Raw genomic sequence first — 16,939 nt, forward strand, 5'->3', positions numbered from 1 at the left:
ATATAGAATGAAATTGTACGAATGGCAAGGTACTATTACTACACGAGTAGTTTAGTTAGAATCATGAAGGTTTTTTCACAAATCTAACCCAATGAAATATACTTTTTTTCCTCTATACAATCGTAGTAGTTATATTTTATGAGTATTTAACTTATGCTTATATGTAGTATGTATAGTATATCGTAAATTCCCTGACATTGTTTTGAATTCATGCATAGCGATCACTCCAGTTTGGAATCTCCGTCACAACTATAAATATATTTTTGCAAATTGACTGTTTTTGACACCAAACAATGAACTTTCCCTCCCCTGCTCAAACTGGATTATTATTTTTACACAATAATGCTTTAAAGCAAAATTCTTCAATTAGTTTTCTAACTGTTTTTCGACAAATGCGCAGTGTTTTTGAAATTTGCCTATGCCGTCACCCAATCTCCGTTTAAGGAAAAAAACGTACGTTTTTCCCTGCCCAGACATTTTTAAAGTATATTTTCTGCAATTCTTTCAATAAAAAAGTCTGGCATCACTCCAACTGTATTCTGGATGTGCTTTGTGCATTGTGAATGGCATGCCAAGCCATTTTCGTTTGTGCGACACATTTTAATTTAACAAATTTGTAGTGTTTGAGCGTCCGTATGAAAATATAATAAAACAGCTTAAGGAATTATGTCCAGCAATACGGCGAGCGCGATTGAGCGCGTCGTTGAAGTTACAGCTTGCACTGAAGAGGAGGCCAAACACTATTTAGGAGCATGTGCCAACGATGTTGAGGCTGCCGTGGCCCTTTTCTTCAGTGGCGATGGAGCTACCGATGCCGTACCATCTTCTAGCGCCGCTCCAGCCATGCCATCATTGGATCTGGATGATGACGTACGAGCACCAATAGCGCCAGTTCGTGAGCAACTTATATTGCCCGAAGATGACAATTTCTTTGCGTCCGATGAGCCACCCACAGGGTCTTCAGTAAGCAGTCGTTTGTCACGCGTATCACAGCGCGTCAAAGTTTGTCCATTACGGGATTTTGCACGCGAAGGTGCCCTGATGGAGGAACAACTACAGGCTTCAGGCCTCTACTCGGATCCCACCGCACACAGACGCAGGAGAGAACGGTCAGCCCAAATGGTGGTTGCCGGCCAGGCTATGGGTTTGCACAGCCGCCCTAATTTTGCGGCGTCCGCCACATCTCGCCTTGGGGATCTCTTTCGCCCACCCACAGACATACTCTACTCAGGTACGCTGACAGCGGCCAGAGATTACGCCACCAAGCGCTTGCGCTGGTTGCTGGTCAATGTGCAGAGCGACAACTTTCAGTCACAGGTCATGAATCGCGACGTCTGGTCAAGTAAAGAATTAAAAAAACTGGTGCGCCGCCAATTCACACTCTGGCAGGTGGACAACGATACTTCAGAGGGTCGGCGCTTCGTAGCGTTCTACCACTGCGCTAAATTGCCGTATCTGTGCGTTATAGATCCTCGCACCGGCGAGGAGATGTGGCACAGTCCGCAGCCAAACCAGGACAACGTTCTACCCGATCTGAAGCAATTTCTTCGGGACCATCGCGATTTCGCCGTAGAGGATGCGCCCAGTACCTCGAAACGCGCTGCAGCACAGCTGGAGGAGGATGAGGACAACAATGAAGTTGAAACCTCTTGTTCATCCCCAGCCAGTTCACGAGGAACTCCCAAAAAGCGTTCAAAACTTCTGGAGCTAACAGAGGAGGAGCAATTGGCGCTCGCTATAAAAAATTCCATGAACGAAAATGGAGATGCAGGTGGAACCAGTCGGGCAATTACTATTAGTGTCGATGACAATGGTAGCGATAGCGAAAGTCTCGAGGGAATCGTCGAGGAAGAGGAGCAGGTGGAGAAAAAGCCGATATCTTATGAGACCCAGTTGGGCAATTGCAAGGAAGAGCTGACCGCCTTGAAGCTCCGCCTTTTTAATGCCACAGGCAACGATGAGGTCGTCCAACTGCGCTGGCCATCGGACACGAAGCTACAAACATTGCGCCAATACATAAGTCAAACGCACAAGCACATACCCTTGGATAACTACAAGCTCATATGTGCGTTTCCTCGCAAATCCCTAGAAGCGGAGCACAACAATGCCACTCTTAAGGAACTCGGCCTGCACCCTTCGGCCAACGTCCATCTGACCTTGGACGAGTAAAGCTTTCTCCATATGTGTTGTAGTGTGTGTAGGTTGCCAGTGGACAAGCCTATATTATTTATTTAAACGTTTTGTCGGTTCTCCCGCATTCACTTCTAATAATCCTTGCTACCGTAAATTTAAGTGCTACTGTTGAATAAATTATACTAAGCAACAGCCAAAAACAAGTTTAGAACCGCCAATTTACTCATATTTTTACTAGCAGGTTTATTCCATCTATGCTGGGCTAGGTATTTTTGCTTGCGATTATGCTTAGTTCCGGAAGTTTCTTTGGGAACTGGCGAATATGAATTTGCTTTCAAAGGTAACGAAAGCTAAAGCATATACAAAAGTATGACCGTAAATATAGGAATGATTGTCGATGTCAGAACAAGTAACTATTCCAAATGCACAAATATAAATCAATATACTTGTGAAATGTGGGTACATTATTAAATTCTCTCCTGCATAAGAAGAATTATCAGAATGAGCTTAATGTTAATATATAAAATTTTTCATAACATATAGGTTGGGCTATATAGTGGTTTCTTTTTGGAGGCCCAAATAGTGGTTTCTTTTTAAAGTTCAAATAAGTGATATTTTTAGGTTTAACCGAAAGAACAATTCGAATTTAAAATAAGCCTATCAGAAGTATAACTGAAAAGATAAGAGTACTGTCATATTTCCCTATGGTTGAAAAAATCGATTAAATAGCTATATCGTATATATTGGGCTGTTCAAATGAAAAAAGAAAGACTTGATTTTCGGCGTTTCGTTATACACATGTTAACATTACGTTATTTTGAATTTGTAGTTGGATTGTGATAAGTTTAAAATGTTGATTGTGTACCTGGTGACGAACGAAAGATATGGATAAATATTTATAATAAATCATATTTAATATAATAATAATATTTATTTCGCTTTTAGTCAGCTATTTTTAAAAATTAATTTTTAGTATTACATGTATACGAATTCCCTGCGCTGCACCTAATTTTAAAAATTATTTGCGCGCCATATGTGGCAACTCTGAACAGCCAGCTGATAAGCGCGCCATGCTCTGTCCAACACAATAATTATTTGTAAATTGGATAACAATGTCGAAACCAATTACTTTTGTTACCGGCAATTCTAAAAAGCTGGAGGAATTAGTGGCGATATTGGGCCCTAGTTTTCCCCGCACCATTGTATCCAAGAAAGTGGATTTGCCAGAGCTTCAAGGCGAAATTAATGAAATTGCTGAAAAGAAGTGCAAGGAGGCAGCAAGACAAGTAGACGGACCCGTGCTTGTGGAGGACACTTCCCTGTGCTTTAATGCGCTAGAAGGCCTGCCAGGACCTTATATCAAATGGTTTCTGGAAAAGCTAAAACCAGAGGGACTGCACCGACTGCTCAGCGGCTGGGAAGATAAATCCGCCCGTGCTATTTGCACTTTTGGCTACTGCGAGAGCGTAGATTCAGAACCAAAGATATTTCAGGGCATAACTGAGGGTACCATTGTTGAACCCCGAGGACCTCGTGATTTCGGCTGGGACCCAATATTTCAGCCCACTGGCTATGATAAGACCTATGCGGAGCTACCCAAGACGGAGAAAAATAAAATATCTCATCGCTATCGTGCTTTAAACAAACTGCAGAAGCACTTCGAGAGTGGAGGTGGATGTGATTGCTGATTAGATGACGGTCTTGGACTGACTTAAGATACATTTATTTAAAGTTTCAATATTTGTTCTACAAATTGTCGAGAAAAGTTCTGCTTTGGCACAATGCCAAGCCACACTACAAATCATTTTTTTTAATCATCCTTCTTGCTCTTAGCTTTCTTAGGCTTGGCAGCGTCTTTTTTGAGGGTGCTAGCTGGCTCCTTGTTCCAGTAGTAAATCAACTGGGCAAGAATGACACCATTGGCGAAACTAGAGGCGCAGAATGTAATTATCATCATTTGGTCGCCAGTCTCCTGTATGGAGGTGAAGATGCGTGCAAGCGATCCGGCGAACAGCATAATAACAGTAGCCGCCGACAATTGGCCTGTTGAGCCATTGCGATAGTTGGTCAGAGCCTGCGACAATTTGCCCACCAACAATATAGGAATGTTCAGACTCTGTATGGTAAGCAGCACCTTCATGGGCGTAAGCCCAGAATTGAGAATGTACAGTAAACTGGCATAAGCTCCAATAAACGCAATGGCTAGCGATTTCCGTCCGCTATATAACAGCACAAGCGCTGCAATAGCGACGGTTTGAAGGGCCAGGAACGTATTATCGCCCCAAGCACTAAAAGGATAGCCATTCATGTAGCTATAGGACATGTGGAATGAGATAGCGAGCAGATCCAGCAGTACGCCAACGAGATTGATGCCCTCTCCAGACTTATTGCTAAGTATTTTCAGAACCTGCGGCACTTTCACCAGCAGAGAGCCGGCTATTATGCCCAAACCAAGGCCCTTGCTCAGCAAAGCCTTAAAGCACGGCACTGGAAATTTCATAAAAAATATAAGTGACATCCAAAAAGCGTAAAGATGACTCAACTTACCATCGAAAAAGTTGAACTCCAAGAAGTAGTTATCATAGCACTTAGGGCTCATTAAAAAGAGCGCTCCTTTCTTGATTAGATCCGTCATGTTTGAAATTTGGCCTTTTATCGCTTGCTCGATGTACTTAACTGTCTGCAAATGGTCTTTCGGTTAGGTAGTCGGCGTTGTGTCTTATCACAATGCTGGCCACTGATTGTGCGTTGAAAATGAAAGCAGCAGACACGTAATTCGGGAAGCACGGCACCCGCATATGTTGTGGTTCAAAGAGCGGCTGATTGATTTAAGTGCCCAGTTGCAAATAGGATGCAGAAGAAAGATTGCCTAAATGTTTAATGCCATAAATAATTTAACCAGCAGTAACATGGAGATTATGTGGAAATATTACTAAATTCAGAAGAAATTTACGATTTATTATTTTTTATTAGGAAAAATACGCTCGGTATACATTGGTCTGAACGGTCATTAAAAGGTTAATCAGCATTTACAATATACTTTAGATCTTTTAATAAACAAATAAGTGTATTTATTTGATTAAAGTTTATTTGATTATGTATCAACAGTATAAATAAAGAAAATAAAGTTCACGAGTCAATAATGAACTATGGTGTTGGCGCTGCCAGATAATTCGGTGGTTGCGCTTTTTGCCTGGTTGGTAGCTCTAGCCGGCTGACAACAATAGATAAAAGTTGTTTATGTGGTTGATCGGCAAAAGAGTCTCGCTGATAAAAAAAAAAGAGCTACATAAGTCTAGTTAATTAACATGAGCACTGGTGATGGCGCCACGGGCAGCAAACAAGCGCGCTTAAGCAATTCCAGCAAAGATTTAAATGGTGACGCTGGGGATGCTAATAAAGTGGCGTTGATAACCGGCATTACGGGGCAGGTAAGTAGTAATTTTACAATTTAATATTTATAGCGGGTGCTTTGTCATATGTACCATATCCAATTTGAGTCACTTGACATAATGAATCGTCGGCAGTCGCTAATTGACTACGTCACGCTAATTGTTCGCACTGCAAACCTATCCGCTTACGTGTTGTTTTGCTTGGTTACTCCCACTTTTAGGACGGCTCATATTTGGCTGAATTTCTGTTGAAAAAGAACTATGAGGTGCACGGGATTATCAGGCGCGCCAGCACCTTTAATACTACGCGTATTGAGCACCTCTATGCCGATCCAAAGGCTCATAAAGGTGGACGAATGAAATTACACTATGGCGACATGACTGACAGCAGTAGTCTGGTGAAGATAATCAACAAGGTAAAGCCCACGGAGATCTATAACTTGGCCGCCCAGTCACACGTCAAGGTCTCGTTCGATTTGAGCGAGTACACGGCCGAAGTGGATGCAGTGGGCACGTTGCGCATACTGGACGCCATCAGGACATGTGGCATGGAGCGCACAGTAAGATTCTATCAGGCCTCTACGTCTGAGCTGTACGGCAAGGTGGTGGAGACACCACAGAACGAGCAGACGCCGTTCTATCCACGGTCACCATATGGTAAGCATTTCCATTTTACTTCTACTTGTTCAAAATAAATTCTCCATCGAATTATTGCAGCCTGCGCCAAAATGTACGGATTTTGGATTGTGGTTAATTATCGCGAAGCCTACGATATGTTCGCCTGCAACGGCATACTATTCAATCATGAGAGTCCGCGGCGAGGCGAGAATTTCGTAACACGCAAAATAACACGGTCAGTGGCTAAAATTTTGCTTAATCAGATGGAGTATTTTGAGCTCGGCAATCTGGACTCGAAACGCGACTGGGGCCATGCTAGTGACTATGTGGAGGCCATGTGGATGATGCTGCAGCAAGAAAAGCCCACGGACTTTGTGATTGCCACTGGAGAGACGCACAGCGTGCGAGAATTTGTGGAGGCCTCATTCAGGCACATTGGACGCGAAATACAGTGGCGCGGCAGCGGCGTCAACGAGGTGGGCGTTGAGCGTGACACCGACATTGTGCGTGTGCGCATCAATCCAAAGTATTTCCGGCCCACAGAAGTGGATTTGCTACAAGGCGACGCATCAAAGGCCAAACGCGAGCTAAACTGGACGCCAAAAGTGAGCTTTCAGCAGCTGGTCAGCGATATGATGACAGCCGATATAGAGCTGATGAAGAAGAATCCCATTGCATAGTGAACAGCCGCCAACAGGACGTATAGGCACAAAGCTTAACCGAGCTCTATTATTTAATCTTAAGTTGAAAGTGATCGTTGTATTTGTCCTTCTCAATGTCTCTGTGTTTTTTTCCGACGGGAGTTGCAATCATTCCTTTTTCTACTTGCCGTGGATGTCAGCGTAATTATCTCAGTGTTCTGTATAGTTTTTATTCAATCTAACAAATATATATATATATATCGCAATATGTACAACTTATATAAAATGACTCATTGTGGCCGAGTGAATTGACACTGAGGTCAAAGAACTATTTTTCGATAAATCGATAAGGAAACAAATTTAGTGGTCGGTGTTATTTTAACCCACGCTCCTACAGAGCTAGCGAGCGAAATACACACGAAGTACACAATACAACAATATAAGTTGATTTCACGTTTAAGGTCGTGGTTTATTTTTTCCAATCAAAACAATTAAACCAAGAAAACAGAGTGGACTACCAAAGGGGAGGAACACAAAGTAATGTCACCTATGTCTCCTTTTTGCCAAACGGGTTAATCTTCGACAGCCAGCTGGAGGACGACGGCGACGATTCACTGCAAAAAAGCAACATTTAAAATGGAATTGAATTAAGTAAAGTTTTGCAACATACAGTTTGGTCAGTGCCTCAATATCCGCATCCTTATGCTCAGCACTGGGTTGAGCGTCTTTTGTGGCACTTGCATCTGAGCCACCCGCCTCGGCGATACCAGCCTTGCGCAGTTGCTCAATCAATTGGCTGCGAAATTCGACCTTGTGTGGCACTACCTTTTCCTCTGCTTTCAATTGAATCTGCAGCTTGCGAATGGCTTCTAGATATGTATGACCATACCAATCAATTTCCTCCGAAGTATACTAAAAGTTATGGAATAGTTAATTTGTTATACAAAGGGCACATTTCCATATGACTCACCGACTCCAAGTATCGGCTATATTCCTTTAGAACTTCCTTCTGATGGCCTGGATCGGCTGCCAATGCCGGGCAACCCTTTTCTAACTCTTGCAGAATCTTACGCTTTAACTTCAGAGCCAGTGAGGAACGTAGATCACAGGCCAAATTCTTAAGAAGATAATGATCGAAGCCAAAGCATTCGTGTATCTGCACCAGCGTGCGTTCTGTGACCACCACGGACATATATTCGTTCAACACCTGACTGTGCACCACTGAACGTTTGAGCACAGGAACCCAGAAGTGAGGAACGCGTCGCTTGGTCTGCTGCCTCTTCTGAAAACCCTTGATAACGGATTCACCACCCCAGATGCCCTCATGCGATTCCGGCGGATCAATTAGTGGCAGTGGTATATTCTGGATCGGTTTGATCTCGTTCGTGACTTCGTCACGCTCCCACTGACCATCCTTGGGAATATAATGCACAGCTGCCGGAGTCGTCAGTTTCCATTCACGCCAGAATTTCCTGTAGGCTTCGGGCAGTTGGGCACCCAGCCCCTTCTCAAAGCGATTGGGCCGTTTAAAGCCATATAAAAGCTTAGGGCCCTAGAAAAGACAAAGCATAATGTGAATTGAGTTTGTTCTCCTGAAGCTATTGCGTCACAAAAAGCGGCGCGTGGTGTAATGAAGCGTTAATTGGTTTGATTTCTGTACCTGTGATGTGGCGTGGGCCATTCTCTTGGGAACTTGCTATGTTAATGGATCAAGGTGAGCAACCAATATATTGCAGTCTTTAAATAAAAAGGAACAATATATATGTGTTTTATAGCATTTGGTCAGGGCTAACAACTTATTACGGTGTGTTGGGTCTATCTGCTTCTTCATTAAACAGCTGATAAATTTGGAGAATTCTGTGTTATTGACAAATACTTACTGCCAAAGCTGACATTACATTTCTGGCATAGGTGGCAACGCTACAAAACCTAAGAAAAATTAGTGATTCAGGAAATTTATCTATCAAAACAAAGAACGGACAAAAAAGAGAAAATGTCCAAGTCAAATATAGGTAAATTAAATATAAATAATTTACGAGCCTGCTGTAAACCCTGAACTACTATTGTAGAGAAACCGGAAGAAGCCAAGGCTCCAACTGCTCCAAGTGCGCCGTATTCGAACTTGTATGATAGTGCTGCTGCCATAGCCATGGTAGGTGAAGTGCTAATTTCATGTGATCGATTAATAAATATTTTCTTCATTAGCGCGCCCCGCCGCCCACTTACGAGGAAAGTCAACGTGTCTCCTATCCCACACTATCGACTCCGCAGGCTTCAGTTACACATTCTAATTTTACTCCAGCACAGGTGTTTCAGCCGCCTATGGGTCCTGGACAGGTATACCAGCTGACTACGACCCCTGCACAGTTCTATCAGCCGCCAATGGGCGACAACCGGTACTATGGCATGACCCATCACCAACAGTTACCGGCCCAAGTTCAGAGGCAACCGCATAATGCCATTCCAACTGGTGCTTCTGCCTCTCATGTATTGACGCTGGACGCACGTGCCGAAATGCGCACTACAGCTAATGGTGCCGTCGTCATTCCTCCGCCACCACCTGGCTGCTTGCCCACACCTGCTCAATTGGCCGCCATGCAGGGCGAGCCAGTTGTGTTGAAGCAGAAGAAGCGTTCCTTCTTTTAAGTATTTGCCTTAAGCACACACCAAAGCATATAGGAATCTGTTAGATATTTTTGTAGTCGCTGGTAAGGAAATGTAAACAAATTGTGAATAAACGTTTTTTCTTCTCGTTCTTGCGTATATTTGAAAATTCTTCTTGCACGCGTACATGACGCCAATGAAAAAATGGCAGATAAATATGCGTTTTCACTAGCGCTGCACCAATTTAGATAAATACAAAATTTATACAACTATAATTGGGAGCGGGTGGACTACTCGAAGATGTTCTCAAAGTATGTAGTATCGAATGACTGAACACGTACGAATCCGTCCTCACCGCCCGAAGCGTAACTCTTGCCATCAGGGTGAAAGGCCAAACTGTTGATGGGACCAAAATGGCCCTTAAGACGCGCAAACTCTTCCTCGTAAATGAGATGAAAGAAACGCGAATCGAATTTGCCCGCTTTAGTTGAGGTCGTGGTCACTTCCATAGCATCCTGACCACCACCCAGCACAACATGATCAAGTATGGGACTGATGGCCGCCGAATTTACAGGCCTTTCCGTCTTGTACGTTTTTAGACACATTAACGATTCCGAATCGAACAACTTGGCCGTAGTGTCCTTCGAAGCTGTCACAAACATGGTGCCGTCCTTACTCAGCTGCATATCGTTGATACCGCCGGTGTGATCCGAACCAGAATCAACAACTTTTTGACCCTTACGAATGTCCCAGATTGCAATATTTCCATTGTCGTGTCCTAAAAGCAATTACGATTAATATTTTTAATTTGTGCATTTAGGGCGGGCTCGGTATACCAGTGATGATAGTCTCATCCAATGGTCCCCACAACATAGATGTAATCTTTGACTCAATCATGGGTATGCGTAATGTGGGCGTCTGTTCAGCCAAGCTGGAGTCGGCATTGCGCACATCAATGATGAACAGCTCACAGTTTTGACCCATAGCCTTGTCCGTCGAATAGGCCGCCTGATTGCCTGAGAAACTGAAGTTGCTGGTGCGCACGGAAGACTTAGTAGGTATGGATGCAATTACAGTCCCATGCTCGACATCCCAAATTTTGGTGGTCATGTCACCGGCGCCAGTGATCAGCTTCCTGCTCTCCCAGTCCACATCCAAGCACCACACAGCGCCTTGATGGCCATCGTACGTGCCCAGGCGCTCGCCATTTAGCGAGTACCACACATTTGGCTTCTGATCTTTAGAGCTGGAGAAGAGCAAGTCACCCTCGCGATTGTATTTGATTTGCGTTATAGAACGCTCGTGGCCCTGCAGCATCAACGGACGCTGAGAAAATAAAAATACGTTTTTCAAAATAGTGCAAAATTAATCATTTGGAGCGCTAGCGCCGTATTTTTTAGGTTATGTTTTGACTTTATCCGCGAAATATTTTGAAACAATTGAAAAAGAACAAAACAAACTATGCACAGCTCAACGCGGCTATATAAACGCTCGGCTGTCTGCACGTATATTCATTTTTACGCACCATATTGTATATTTAATAGGATTTTTGTGAGAAAACAACAATTTCTGCACATCCACGCAGCACAAACGTCAAAAAGGGCGAACAATTCGTGTACAAACAGTGTTGCCACACTCAAACTGATGTGGTGCTGCCAGTACATCAAATATTGAACGGGTGTGTAATTTGAAATGTTTATTTTGCTGGTGTTTTTTAGAGCTTACAGTAAAGTAAAATACAACAATTAATGCTCGCAAGGGCTAATTTGGAGCCATGTAATCTTTTCTCCGTCTAGCTGAACCAGGATTTTTTATTTGCTGTGTTCCACTTTGCGATATTGACCAAAATAGAAGCAACACATTGATCCTTGTCGCGATTCTGTCCGTAATAGTCAACAAATTCACCATCAGGATTTACCAGATACATGATAATGGTGTGGTCGACTATATAATCATTGTCATTATCACGCGGGCCTGCGCTAAAGTACACGCGAAATGCTTTGCACACATTCCGAATTTGTTCCACAGTGCCGGTGAGGCCCAGCAGCTTAGGCGAGAACTCTTTAACATATTTGCCCACAATTTCTTTTGAGTCACGTTCCGGATCCACTGTTATAAATATGGGCTGAACTTCAGGTAATTGTGGAGATTTTTCTATGAACCAAATTATTAATAATATAAGCTTTTAGATCAAATTTGTATTGTATTGACTTACCAATTTCATCCACAACAGCTGACATCTTTTCCAGCTCATCTGGGCAGATATCAGGGCAATGGGTGAAGCCAAAATAAATGAGAAGCCATTTGCCCAGAAAGTCTTCCGACTTGCGCACCTGTCCTTGCGAATCTATGAGCTCCCAACGTCCACCAATTGCAGCTTTGCCAAGCTGCCGTTTACGCTCCTTCATTCGTGCCTCGTCCTTCTCGTTCTTCACATAAAGCATGAAACCCAAGCCCCCTAGGCCTAGCACACCAATCACACCCAAGCTTCGCCATGATATGGGTCCTTTGCCTTTTGTGGGGTCAGCCGTTGCAGAGAAGTTGCGAGCGATTTGTTGCGGTTGTGGGTGCTTTAGTGTCCAGCGCGAAAACTGCGTCCAGCGCCCCATCAAACGTTGTAAACTGCGTGACATTTTTCTTATGGTTTACCTCAAAAATAAAAAACTTTTACGTAAAGTGCTGGAGATTTGTTCGCCGGTTAAATAACAGCTGATGGCAATGGAGATGCCAGATCGGGCCTGGCTCGTCTGCTTGACACCAACTTATAAATTCTGAAGTATTGTTTGCGAAATACTTGATCTCCGCATTTAGCACTCAGAGATTAAATGCTAGAAAAAGATGCATACCAATTTAGACTTGTACTATAGTATTTATAAGGGTCAACCTTTTAAGTATAAGAATGCCTAAAACCGTAATTTTTCATAAATCAGATTATTGAGGGTATTAGTATAATTGTGTCTTTTTTGGATTTGTTTATGATATCCTAAAAAATATATGCTGAGCAAATAAAATGTTCAAATTGTTATTGTTATTGCTTTCACGCTTTTCAACACAGCTTTAAAAACTTGTTGTGACGTCATGAATTAGTCAGCTGTTCATTTCCCAAACACCGATACTTGTTTTGATAGCTCCACGTGCGGGCGCTTGAATCATTGAAAAGCGGCTGGGTTCTTGTGATTGGAAGTAGAAATGCCTGAGGAAAGGAATCAACCGCTTTCATACTTGAATGAGTTCGCAATTAAACAGGATCCGGAGGACTATGGCCTTGCGGACGATGTTTTCAGCATTGAAGCATTCAAACAAAAGCTGCATATTGTAGTTGTTAGGTGAGCAGACATTGCCTACCGATGTATCCATTCTATATCGCAATTGTCTTTCGTAGAAACGATGAAGATGGATTGGAATTCGATATGATAGGGGTTTATCCGGCCATTGCAAACGCATTCCGCCGGCTGATGCTGAGTGAAGTGCCAAGCATGGCCATTGAAAAGGTGTATATCTACAATAACACGTCGATCATACAGGATGAAGTACTGGCACATCGCATGGGATTGTTGCCATTGAAAGCAGATCCCCGACTTTTCTCCTACCGCACGGAAGAGAGTCCAGAAACTGGCACAGAGCAGGACACACTTGAATTCGAGCTGAAGGTAAGATGTACGCGACGCAAAGATACTCTAAAGGACCAGGCCCATTTCGACGACATATACAAAAATCATAAAGTGTACTCGGGTCATTTAAAATGGCTTCCCAAAGGCAAACAGGCACAGATCTATAGTGAGAGCAGTGTATCTTGCGTCCACAACGACATACTAATTACCCAATTGCGACCAGGGCATGAATTGGATTTGCGTTTAATAGCTGTCAAAGGTATAGGCAAAGACCATGCCAAATTTTCGCCAGTGGCGACTGCATACTATCGACTGCTGCCCCAGATCGAACTCAACCGGGAGGTTACTGGCAAGGATGCCTATTTGCTTCAGAGATGCTTTTCGCCGGGCGTCATTGGCATTGACGAGAACGAGCGTGCCTATGTGAAGGATGCCCGATACGACAGCTGCAGTCGAAATGTCTTTCGGTACCCACAACTGATGGATGCCGTCACTATGGCACGAGTACGCGACCACTATATATTTAATGTGGAATCGGTAGGTGCCCTTAAGCCCGAAGTAATTTTCGTTGAAGCCGTCAAGGCACTAAAGAAGAAGTGTCGTGCGTTCATAGACGAAATAGAAGCTCAATAAAATAAACATATGCATACATATTACATCTATATAAATACGTTTATGAATATTAGTTTACATATTCCATCAGTAAGTATGCTATACTTTAAATCTATCATATTACATGTGATACTTCCTCTGGCGCTTGATTATTTTCAGGCGAAACTCAGTGAGAACACTTTGCATTCGATCCTGGCACAACAGGGCATCCTCAAGCTCCATGTTGTTGAGCTGCAAGGCTACACTTTTTCCGAACAGATCAAACTCATTAATAATATGCTCCTCCTCCATACCGTCCTCTTGCAAGTCGCCCATACGCAGTTCCTCAATTTTTAAGTCGTGATCTGTCTCAGTAACAAATCCATCTTCTGCAATGTATTCCCTTTCTATTTCATCAGTGCTTTCTCTTTCGATGTCCTCAGGACCCAGTAAATCCTCCAGCATTGAGTCGCTTGAGCAGGTCTCCATATGCGTCTGCGGGCTGATTTTATTTGGCGTTTTTTCATTAATCGTGGGCGTATCAGTGGGTGATGATTTTATTGATATTGAAAAATTCCTTTTACTGGGCAAAATTATGGAATGCTAAAGTGGATACCATTTTAGATATAACGAATTTTTATATTAGTGACTACCTTACAGTTTGTGAATTATGTATTTCGACTTCTCCATCCTCGTGCAGCTCCTCGTTTAAGAAGTTTTTCACATTCTTTGGCGTTGTTGGTTTCTTTAGCATTCTTTCCTTCTTAACAAAAGCGGCCATCGCCACCGCTTTGTTTGGTTTCATTATCAATGAGCTGGGCTTCTCTTCATCCAGCTTCAATAAATTCTGCTATAATGTTAGACAATTGATATATGTATGTAGATATGTATGTATATACTAATGTACTATGACACCACTATTTGTCTTACCTTTGCCAATTTTAAAGCTTTTTGGTGCTTACGGGTGTTGTGATGCTGTTTAATTGATGCAATCCGAGACAATATACTGACATTACAGATCCTACAATGAGCCATATACCCGTCAGCTCCACGACACAGCCAGTGCTGGAATGACGGCAGATTCTCCCATTCTGAACGATACTTTTGGTGGTACAGTCTCTTCACCTTGCTTAATCTGACGCCTGTCATTGACATTGTGATTTCGGTGATTTGTATACTTATTTAAAAAAAAAAGTAAATAACAGACTTGGATTTTTGTGGCGCCAATCGCAATTTACAGTTTTTTCTTGGTAATCTTCTAGTATTTACATTAGTATTTTCGTGCGAAAATTAGATAGCATTAGCGAACACACTGTGACCGTATAGTAAAATGTCAAAATGCTTAAAGTATCAAGGGATGAAACAAAGCTGTAAAATACCAAAATACAAATTGGGTGCTGTAGAATCAAGTACTAAATATTAGGATTTTTAAATATACTGAGTGCTGTATACAGCGTTGCCACGTTTTACAAAAAATGCCGGGCAAAAGGTAAGCAAACTTTGCAATATAAAAATTTTATTTTGTTTATTTTGAGTTCCGTTGAAAGCAGATCTTGGCGCAAACTGGTAAAGAAGTATCAGAGGCAGCGTCGTAGGCAAAGGTGTGCGCAGGAACGCGACCATGAACAAATGCAAAGGGAACTTGATCCCGCATACCAGATTTGGATGCAACAGCAAGCAGAGTTGGAAGAATTCCAGCGTTTGGCGGCGGAGCGTCAGCAACAGGATATGGAGGAAGCGTGGTTGCGACGCGAAGCGCTGGCACAACGCCAATTTCGAGTAGATCTGGCCAAACGCCGCCAGGAGGAGGCGGAATTGGAACGTTTGCGTGAACAACAGTTCCAGGAGTTGGCCGCACGTGAGAAAGTACAGCGTGAACGTCGAGAGGAGAGGCAAAGAATGGTTCAAGAAGCAGCAGCTGAATTCGAGGCAATGATGCAGCGCATGCACGATTTTTTAGAGAATGCAGAGCAAAGAAGTCCGCCGCCAGACTTACAGCGTGTGGCTGAAACGCGTCCTGAGGAGAAGCCGTGCGAGTTTTTTACACGCACCAATTCTTGCCGTTTCGGGCTTCACTGTACTTTTAATCACAAACGTCCCATGTTGGCGCGAATTCTGCTTATCCGCCATTTCTTCACCCATCCCCTGCTGCATTCAGATGTACACAAGGAATACGCTACTGCTGATGCCGATTTGGAACTAAACGAACGTGATCTGCGTAACGACTACGATGAATTCTTTGCGGATGTGGTGCCAGAATTGGAGAAATTTGGGAGAATATTAAATTTCAGGGCTGTGCGCAACACATTGGCTCATCTGCGTGGCCATGTGTTTGTGGAATATGAGCAGGAACGGTTTGTATAAGCTCCACTAAACGTTGTTGATAGTCCATGCAACTCTTGCTCTTGCAGGTCGGCTTTACGTGCCTTTATTAATCTACAGGGGCGCTATTATGCCTCGAGGCGCCTTAATGTGGAGTTCTCTAATTTGAAGACCTGGCGCGGTGCTGTTTGCGGTATGTGAGCCAAAATGGGCGATCGACCAGAAAACGTATCCTTATCAAAATGATTAGAAATCAATCAGTAGAACTAGTATTGTTACATATAAACATAAATCTCTTTGCTTAAATTGTAATTACTTAAAGGTTTGTCCTTAACACGCAAATGTCCAAAAGGTTTCAGCTGTGCCTACCTGCATTTGTTTCGCAATCCTAGGAATTTGTATAATTGCGATCTGGAGCAGACGCCACGCAATACCAGAAAGTATAATACGATAAGCACGCCTGAAACTAAAACGCCCAGGTATGTACAAATATTGAAATGTCCATAGATAAAAGAATATTGTTTAGGAATAAATTATCTTTCAGCTGGGATGATAAAACAGATCGCTCGAGAAATTGGCGTTGGTCTGAAAGCCCAGAGCCGGAAATATCTACCGACCTGTCTGCTCGAAAAGCGCACTCCAGGAGTAAAAGTCCAAGTAGAGAGAAAAAGCAAACTTCCAGAGACTTCTCCAAGAGATACCGAAATCATACCAATTGTAATGATAGTAGGAGAAGCAAGAGCCGGACGGTTTCACAGTCTTGACTTATGGAATATCAAGGCAAAGCGAGTTACTTAAAATACCTGAAAATCAGATCAATAACGCCAATTCAACAGTCTGTTTAGATGTAAATTTATACCAAATAATAAAACGTTACGTTTTTTAAATGGATTTTTACAAATTTTATTCAATCTCTTTTGAGCAAAGGAAATGAGCTTTTCATTTTTACATCGAAGGAAAAATTACAAAGAGATTTCATTTGTATTACAGAGTAGAGAGCGAAGTTCCTGTAAATACTATACAATTA

The 16,939-nt window shown here is 42.8% G+C and overlaps 11 protein-coding genes across 14 annotated transcripts; 6 read left to right on the plus strand and 5 right to left on the minus strand.

Moving 5' to 3' along the window:
• The first annotated feature begins 577 nt into the window (after positions 1-577).
• LOC115631346 (UBX domain-containing protein 7) lies at positions 578-2,336 on the plus strand. The gene has a single exon (XM_030528063.1). It carries the CDS (start codon positions 667-669, stop codon positions 2,167-2,169), a length of 1,503 nt encoding a protein of 500 aa, XP_030383923.1. The 5' UTR covers positions 578-666; the 3' UTR covers positions 2,170-2,336.
• Positions 2,337-3,226: 890 nt separating this feature from the next.
• LOC115631357 (inosine triphosphate pyrophosphatase) lies at positions 3,227-3,934 on the plus strand. The gene has a single exon (XM_030528074.1). The coding sequence runs from the start codon at positions 3,246-3,248 to the stop codon at positions 3,819-3,821; it is 576 nt and encodes a 191-aa protein (XP_030383934.1). The 5' UTR covers positions 3,227-3,245; the 3' UTR covers positions 3,822-3,934.
• On the minus strand, positions 3,835-5,186 carry LOC115631356 (mannose-P-dolichol utilization defect 1 protein homolog). Its single transcript, XM_030528073.1, has 2 exons — positions 4,681-5,186; positions 3,835-4,620 (listed from the first exon to the last, which is right to left on the minus strand). The coding sequence occupies exons 1-2, from the start codon at positions 4,766-4,768 to the stop codon at positions 3,944-3,946; spliced, it is 765 nt and encodes a 254-aa protein (XP_030383933.1). The 5' UTR covers positions 4,769-5,186; the 3' UTR covers positions 3,835-3,943.
• Positions 5,187-5,414: 228 nt separating this feature from the next.
• Positions 5,415-7,050, plus strand: LOC115630927 (GDP-mannose 4,6 dehydratase). Its single transcript, XM_030527493.1, has 3 exons — positions 5,415-5,564; positions 5,747-6,182; positions 6,243-7,050. The coding sequence occupies exons 1-3, from the start codon at positions 5,442-5,444 to the stop codon at positions 6,821-6,823; spliced, it is 1,140 nt and encodes a 379-aa protein (XP_030383353.1). The 5' UTR covers positions 5,415-5,441; the 3' UTR covers positions 6,824-7,050.
• A 174-nt stretch (positions 7,051-7,224) lies between these two features.
• Positions 7,225-8,629, minus strand: LOC115630929 (39S ribosomal protein L28, mitochondrial). The gene is made up of 4 exons (XM_030527495.1): positions 8,445-8,629; positions 7,755-8,336; positions 7,455-7,696; positions 7,225-7,398 (listed from the first exon to the last, which is right to left on the minus strand). Exons 1-4 carry the CDS (start codon positions 8,463-8,465, stop codon positions 7,332-7,334), a joined length of 912 nt encoding a protein of 303 aa, XP_030383355.1. The 5' UTR covers positions 8,466-8,629; the 3' UTR covers positions 7,225-7,331.
• Positions 8,630-8,692: 63 nt separating this feature from the next.
• LOC115630931 (DAZ-associated protein 2) lies at positions 8,693-9,547 on the plus strand. The gene is made up of 3 exons (XM_030527498.1): positions 8,693-8,796; positions 8,854-8,936; positions 8,990-9,547. The coding sequence occupies exons 1-3, from the start codon at positions 8,778-8,780 to the stop codon at positions 9,428-9,430; spliced, it is 543 nt and encodes a 180-aa protein (XP_030383358.1). The 5' UTR covers positions 8,693-8,777; the 3' UTR covers positions 9,431-9,547.
• LOC115630928 (eukaryotic translation initiation factor 3 subunit I) lies at positions 9,519-11,044 on the minus strand. The gene is made up of 3 exons (XM_030527494.1): positions 10,914-11,044; positions 10,225-10,714; positions 9,519-10,166 (listed from the first exon to the last, which is right to left on the minus strand). The coding sequence occupies exons 1-3, from the start codon at positions 10,914-10,916 to the stop codon at positions 9,679-9,681; spliced, it is 981 nt and encodes a 326-aa protein (XP_030383354.1). The 5' UTR covers positions 10,917-11,044; the 3' UTR covers positions 9,519-9,678.
• Positions 11,045-11,064: 20 nt separating this feature from the next.
• Positions 11,065-12,087, minus strand: LOC115630930 (protein SCO1 homolog, mitochondrial). The gene is made up of 2 exons (XM_030527497.1): positions 11,604-12,087; positions 11,065-11,542 (listed from the first exon to the last, which is right to left on the minus strand). The coding sequence occupies exons 1-2, from the start codon at positions 12,019-12,021 to the stop codon at positions 11,181-11,183; spliced, it is 780 nt and encodes a 259-aa protein (XP_030383357.1). The 5' UTR covers positions 12,022-12,087; the 3' UTR covers positions 11,065-11,180.
• Positions 12,088-12,538: 451 nt separating this feature from the next.
• LOC115631425 (DNA-directed RNA polymerases I and III subunit RPAC1) lies at positions 12,539-13,661 on the plus strand. The gene is made up of 2 exons (XM_030528154.1): positions 12,539-12,714; positions 12,771-13,661. Exons 1-2 carry the CDS (start codon positions 12,578-12,580, stop codon positions 13,630-13,632), a joined length of 999 nt encoding a protein of 332 aa, XP_030384014.1. The 5' UTR covers positions 12,539-12,577; the 3' UTR covers positions 13,633-13,661.
• LOC115631426 lies at positions 13,649-14,857 on the minus strand. Of its 3 annotated transcripts, none has more exons than XM_030528158.1 (3): positions 14,521-14,857; positions 14,244-14,440; positions 13,649-14,173 (listed from the first exon to the last, which is right to left on the minus strand). In XM_030528158.1, the coding sequence occupies exons 1-3, from the start codon at positions 14,743-14,745 to the stop codon at positions 13,732-13,734; spliced, it is 864 nt and encodes a 287-aa protein (XP_030384018.1). In that variant the 5' UTR covers positions 14,746-14,857; the 3' UTR covers positions 13,649-13,731. The 3 variants fall into 3 exon arrangements, with proteins under 3 accessions (XP_030384018.1, XP_030384017.1, XP_030384016.1); XM_030528157.1 differs by having other exon boundaries at positions 13,649-14,193; positions 14,249-14,437; positions 14,521-14,854; XM_030528156.1 differs by having other exon boundaries at positions 13,649-14,193; positions 14,249-14,440; positions 14,521-14,850.
• A 172-nt stretch (positions 14,858-15,029) lies between these two features.
• Positions 15,030-16,803, plus strand: LOC115631098 (U2 small nuclear ribonucleoprotein auxiliary factor 35 kDa subunit-related protein 2). Of its 2 annotated transcripts, XM_030527750.1 has the most exons (5): positions 15,030-15,079; positions 15,141-15,944; positions 16,002-16,105; positions 16,235-16,391; positions 16,457-16,803. In XM_030527750.1, the coding sequence occupies exons 1-5, from the start codon at positions 15,066-15,068 to the stop codon at positions 16,674-16,676; spliced, it is 1,299 nt and encodes a 432-aa protein (XP_030383610.1). In that variant the 5' UTR covers positions 15,030-15,065; the 3' UTR covers positions 16,677-16,803. The 2 variants fall into 2 exon arrangements, with proteins under 2 accessions (XP_030383610.1, XP_030383611.1); XM_030527751.1 differs by lacking the exon at positions 16,457-16,803 and having other exon boundaries at positions 16,002-16,140; positions 16,265-16,391.
• Positions 16,804-16,939: the final 136 nt, after the last annotated feature.

The sequence above is a fragment of the Scaptodrosophila lebanonensis genome, unplaced genomic scaffold (assembly GCF_003285725.1).
Source record: "Scaptodrosophila lebanonensis strain 11010-0011.00,11010-0021.00 unplaced genomic scaffold, SlebRS2 tig00001412-arrow-pilon, whole genome shotgun sequence".
NCBI lineage: Eukaryota > Metazoa > Arthropoda > Insecta > Diptera > Drosophilidae > Scaptodrosophila > Scaptodrosophila lebanonensis.

Excerpts from the sequence above, each read along its gene's own strand:
- LOC115631357 (XM_030528074.1), top strand. The coding sequence starts at position 3,246 with ATGTCGAAACCAATTACTTTTGTTACCGGCAATTCTAAAAAGCTGGAG.
- LOC115631426 (XM_030528156.1), bottom strand. The coding sequence starts at position 14,745 with ATGTCAATGACAGGCGTCAGATTAAGCAAGGTGAAGAGACTGTACCAC. Across the intron at positions 14,441-14,520 it reads AAGCTTTAAAATTGGCAAAG|CAGAATTTATTGAAGCTGGA; the intron begins GTAAGACAAATA and ends CTAACATTATAG. Across the intron at positions 14,194-14,248 it reads AAATACATAATTCACAAACT|CATTCCATAATTTTGCCCAG; the intron begins GTAAGGTAGTCA and ends TATCCACTTTAG.
- LOC115631356 (XM_030528073.1), bottom strand. The coding sequence starts at position 4,768 with ATGACGGATCTAATCAAGAAAGGAGCGCTCTTTTTAATGAGCCCTAAG. Across the intron at positions 4,621-4,680 it reads GGAGTTCAACTTTTTCGATG|TGCCGTGCTTTAAGGCTTTG; the intron begins GTAAGTTGAGTC and ends TGAAATTTCCAG.
- LOC115630927 (XM_030527493.1), top strand. The coding sequence starts at position 5,442 with ATGAGCACTGGTGATGGCGCCACGGGCAGCAAACAAGCGCGCTTAAGC. Across the intron at positions 5,565-5,746 it reads TAACCGGCATTACGGGGCAG|GACGGCTCATATTTGGCTGA; the intron begins GTAAGTAGTAAT and ends TCCCACTTTTAG. Across the intron at positions 6,183-6,242 it reads CTATCCACGGTCACCATATG|CCTGCGCCAAAATGTACGGA; the intron begins GTAAGCATTTCC and ends GAATTATTGCAG.
- LOC115630930 (XM_030527497.1), bottom strand. The coding sequence starts at position 12,021 with ATGTCACGCAGTTTACAACGTTTGATGGGGCGCTGGACGCAGTTTTCG. Across the intron at positions 11,543-11,603 it reads AGCTGTTGTGGATGAAATTG|AAAAATCTCCACAATTACCT; the intron begins GTAAGTCAATAC and ends TTTGGTTCATAG.
- LOC115630928 (XM_030527494.1), bottom strand. Across the intron at positions 10,167-10,224 it reads GGATGAGACTATCATCACTG|GACACGACAATGGAAATATT; the intron begins GTATACCGAGCC and ends AATTGCTTTTAG.
- LOC115630929 (XM_030527495.1), bottom strand. The coding sequence starts at position 8,465 with ATGGCCCACGCCACATCACAG. Across the intron at positions 8,337-8,444 it reads TGGCCCACGCCACATCACAG|GGCCCTAAGCTTTTATATGG; the intron begins GTACAGAAATCA and ends TGTCTTTTCTAG. Across the intron at positions 7,697-7,754 it reads ATAGCCGATACTTGGAGTCG|TATACTTCGGAGGAAATTGA; the intron begins GTGAGTCATATG and ends CATAACTTTTAG.
- LOC115631425 (XM_030528154.1), top strand. The coding sequence starts at position 12,578 with ATGCCTGAGGAAAGGAATCAACCGCTTTCATACTTGAATGAGTTCGCA. Across the intron at positions 12,715-12,770 it reads CTGCATATTGTAGTTGTTAG|AAACGATGAAGATGGATTGG; the intron begins GTGAGCAGACAT and ends TGTCTTTCGTAG.
- LOC115630931 (XM_030527498.1), top strand. Across the intron at positions 8,937-8,989 it reads GTGCTGCTGCCATAGCCATG|CGCGCCCCGCCGCCCACTTA; the intron begins GTAGGTGAAGTG and ends TTTCTTCATTAG.
- LOC115631346 (XM_030528063.1), top strand. The coding sequence starts at position 667 with ATGTCCAGCAATACGGCGAGCGCGATTGAGCGCGTCGTTGAAGTTACA.
- LOC115631098 (XM_030527750.1), top strand. Across the intron at positions 15,945-16,001 it reads GTGGAATATGAGCAGGAACG|GTCGGCTTTACGTGCCTTTA; the intron begins GTTTGTATAAGC and ends TTGCTCTTGCAG. Across the intron at positions 16,106-16,234 it reads CTGGCGCGGTGCTGTTTGCG|GTTTGTCCTTAACACGCAAA; the intron begins GTATGTGAGCCA and ends AATTACTTAAAG.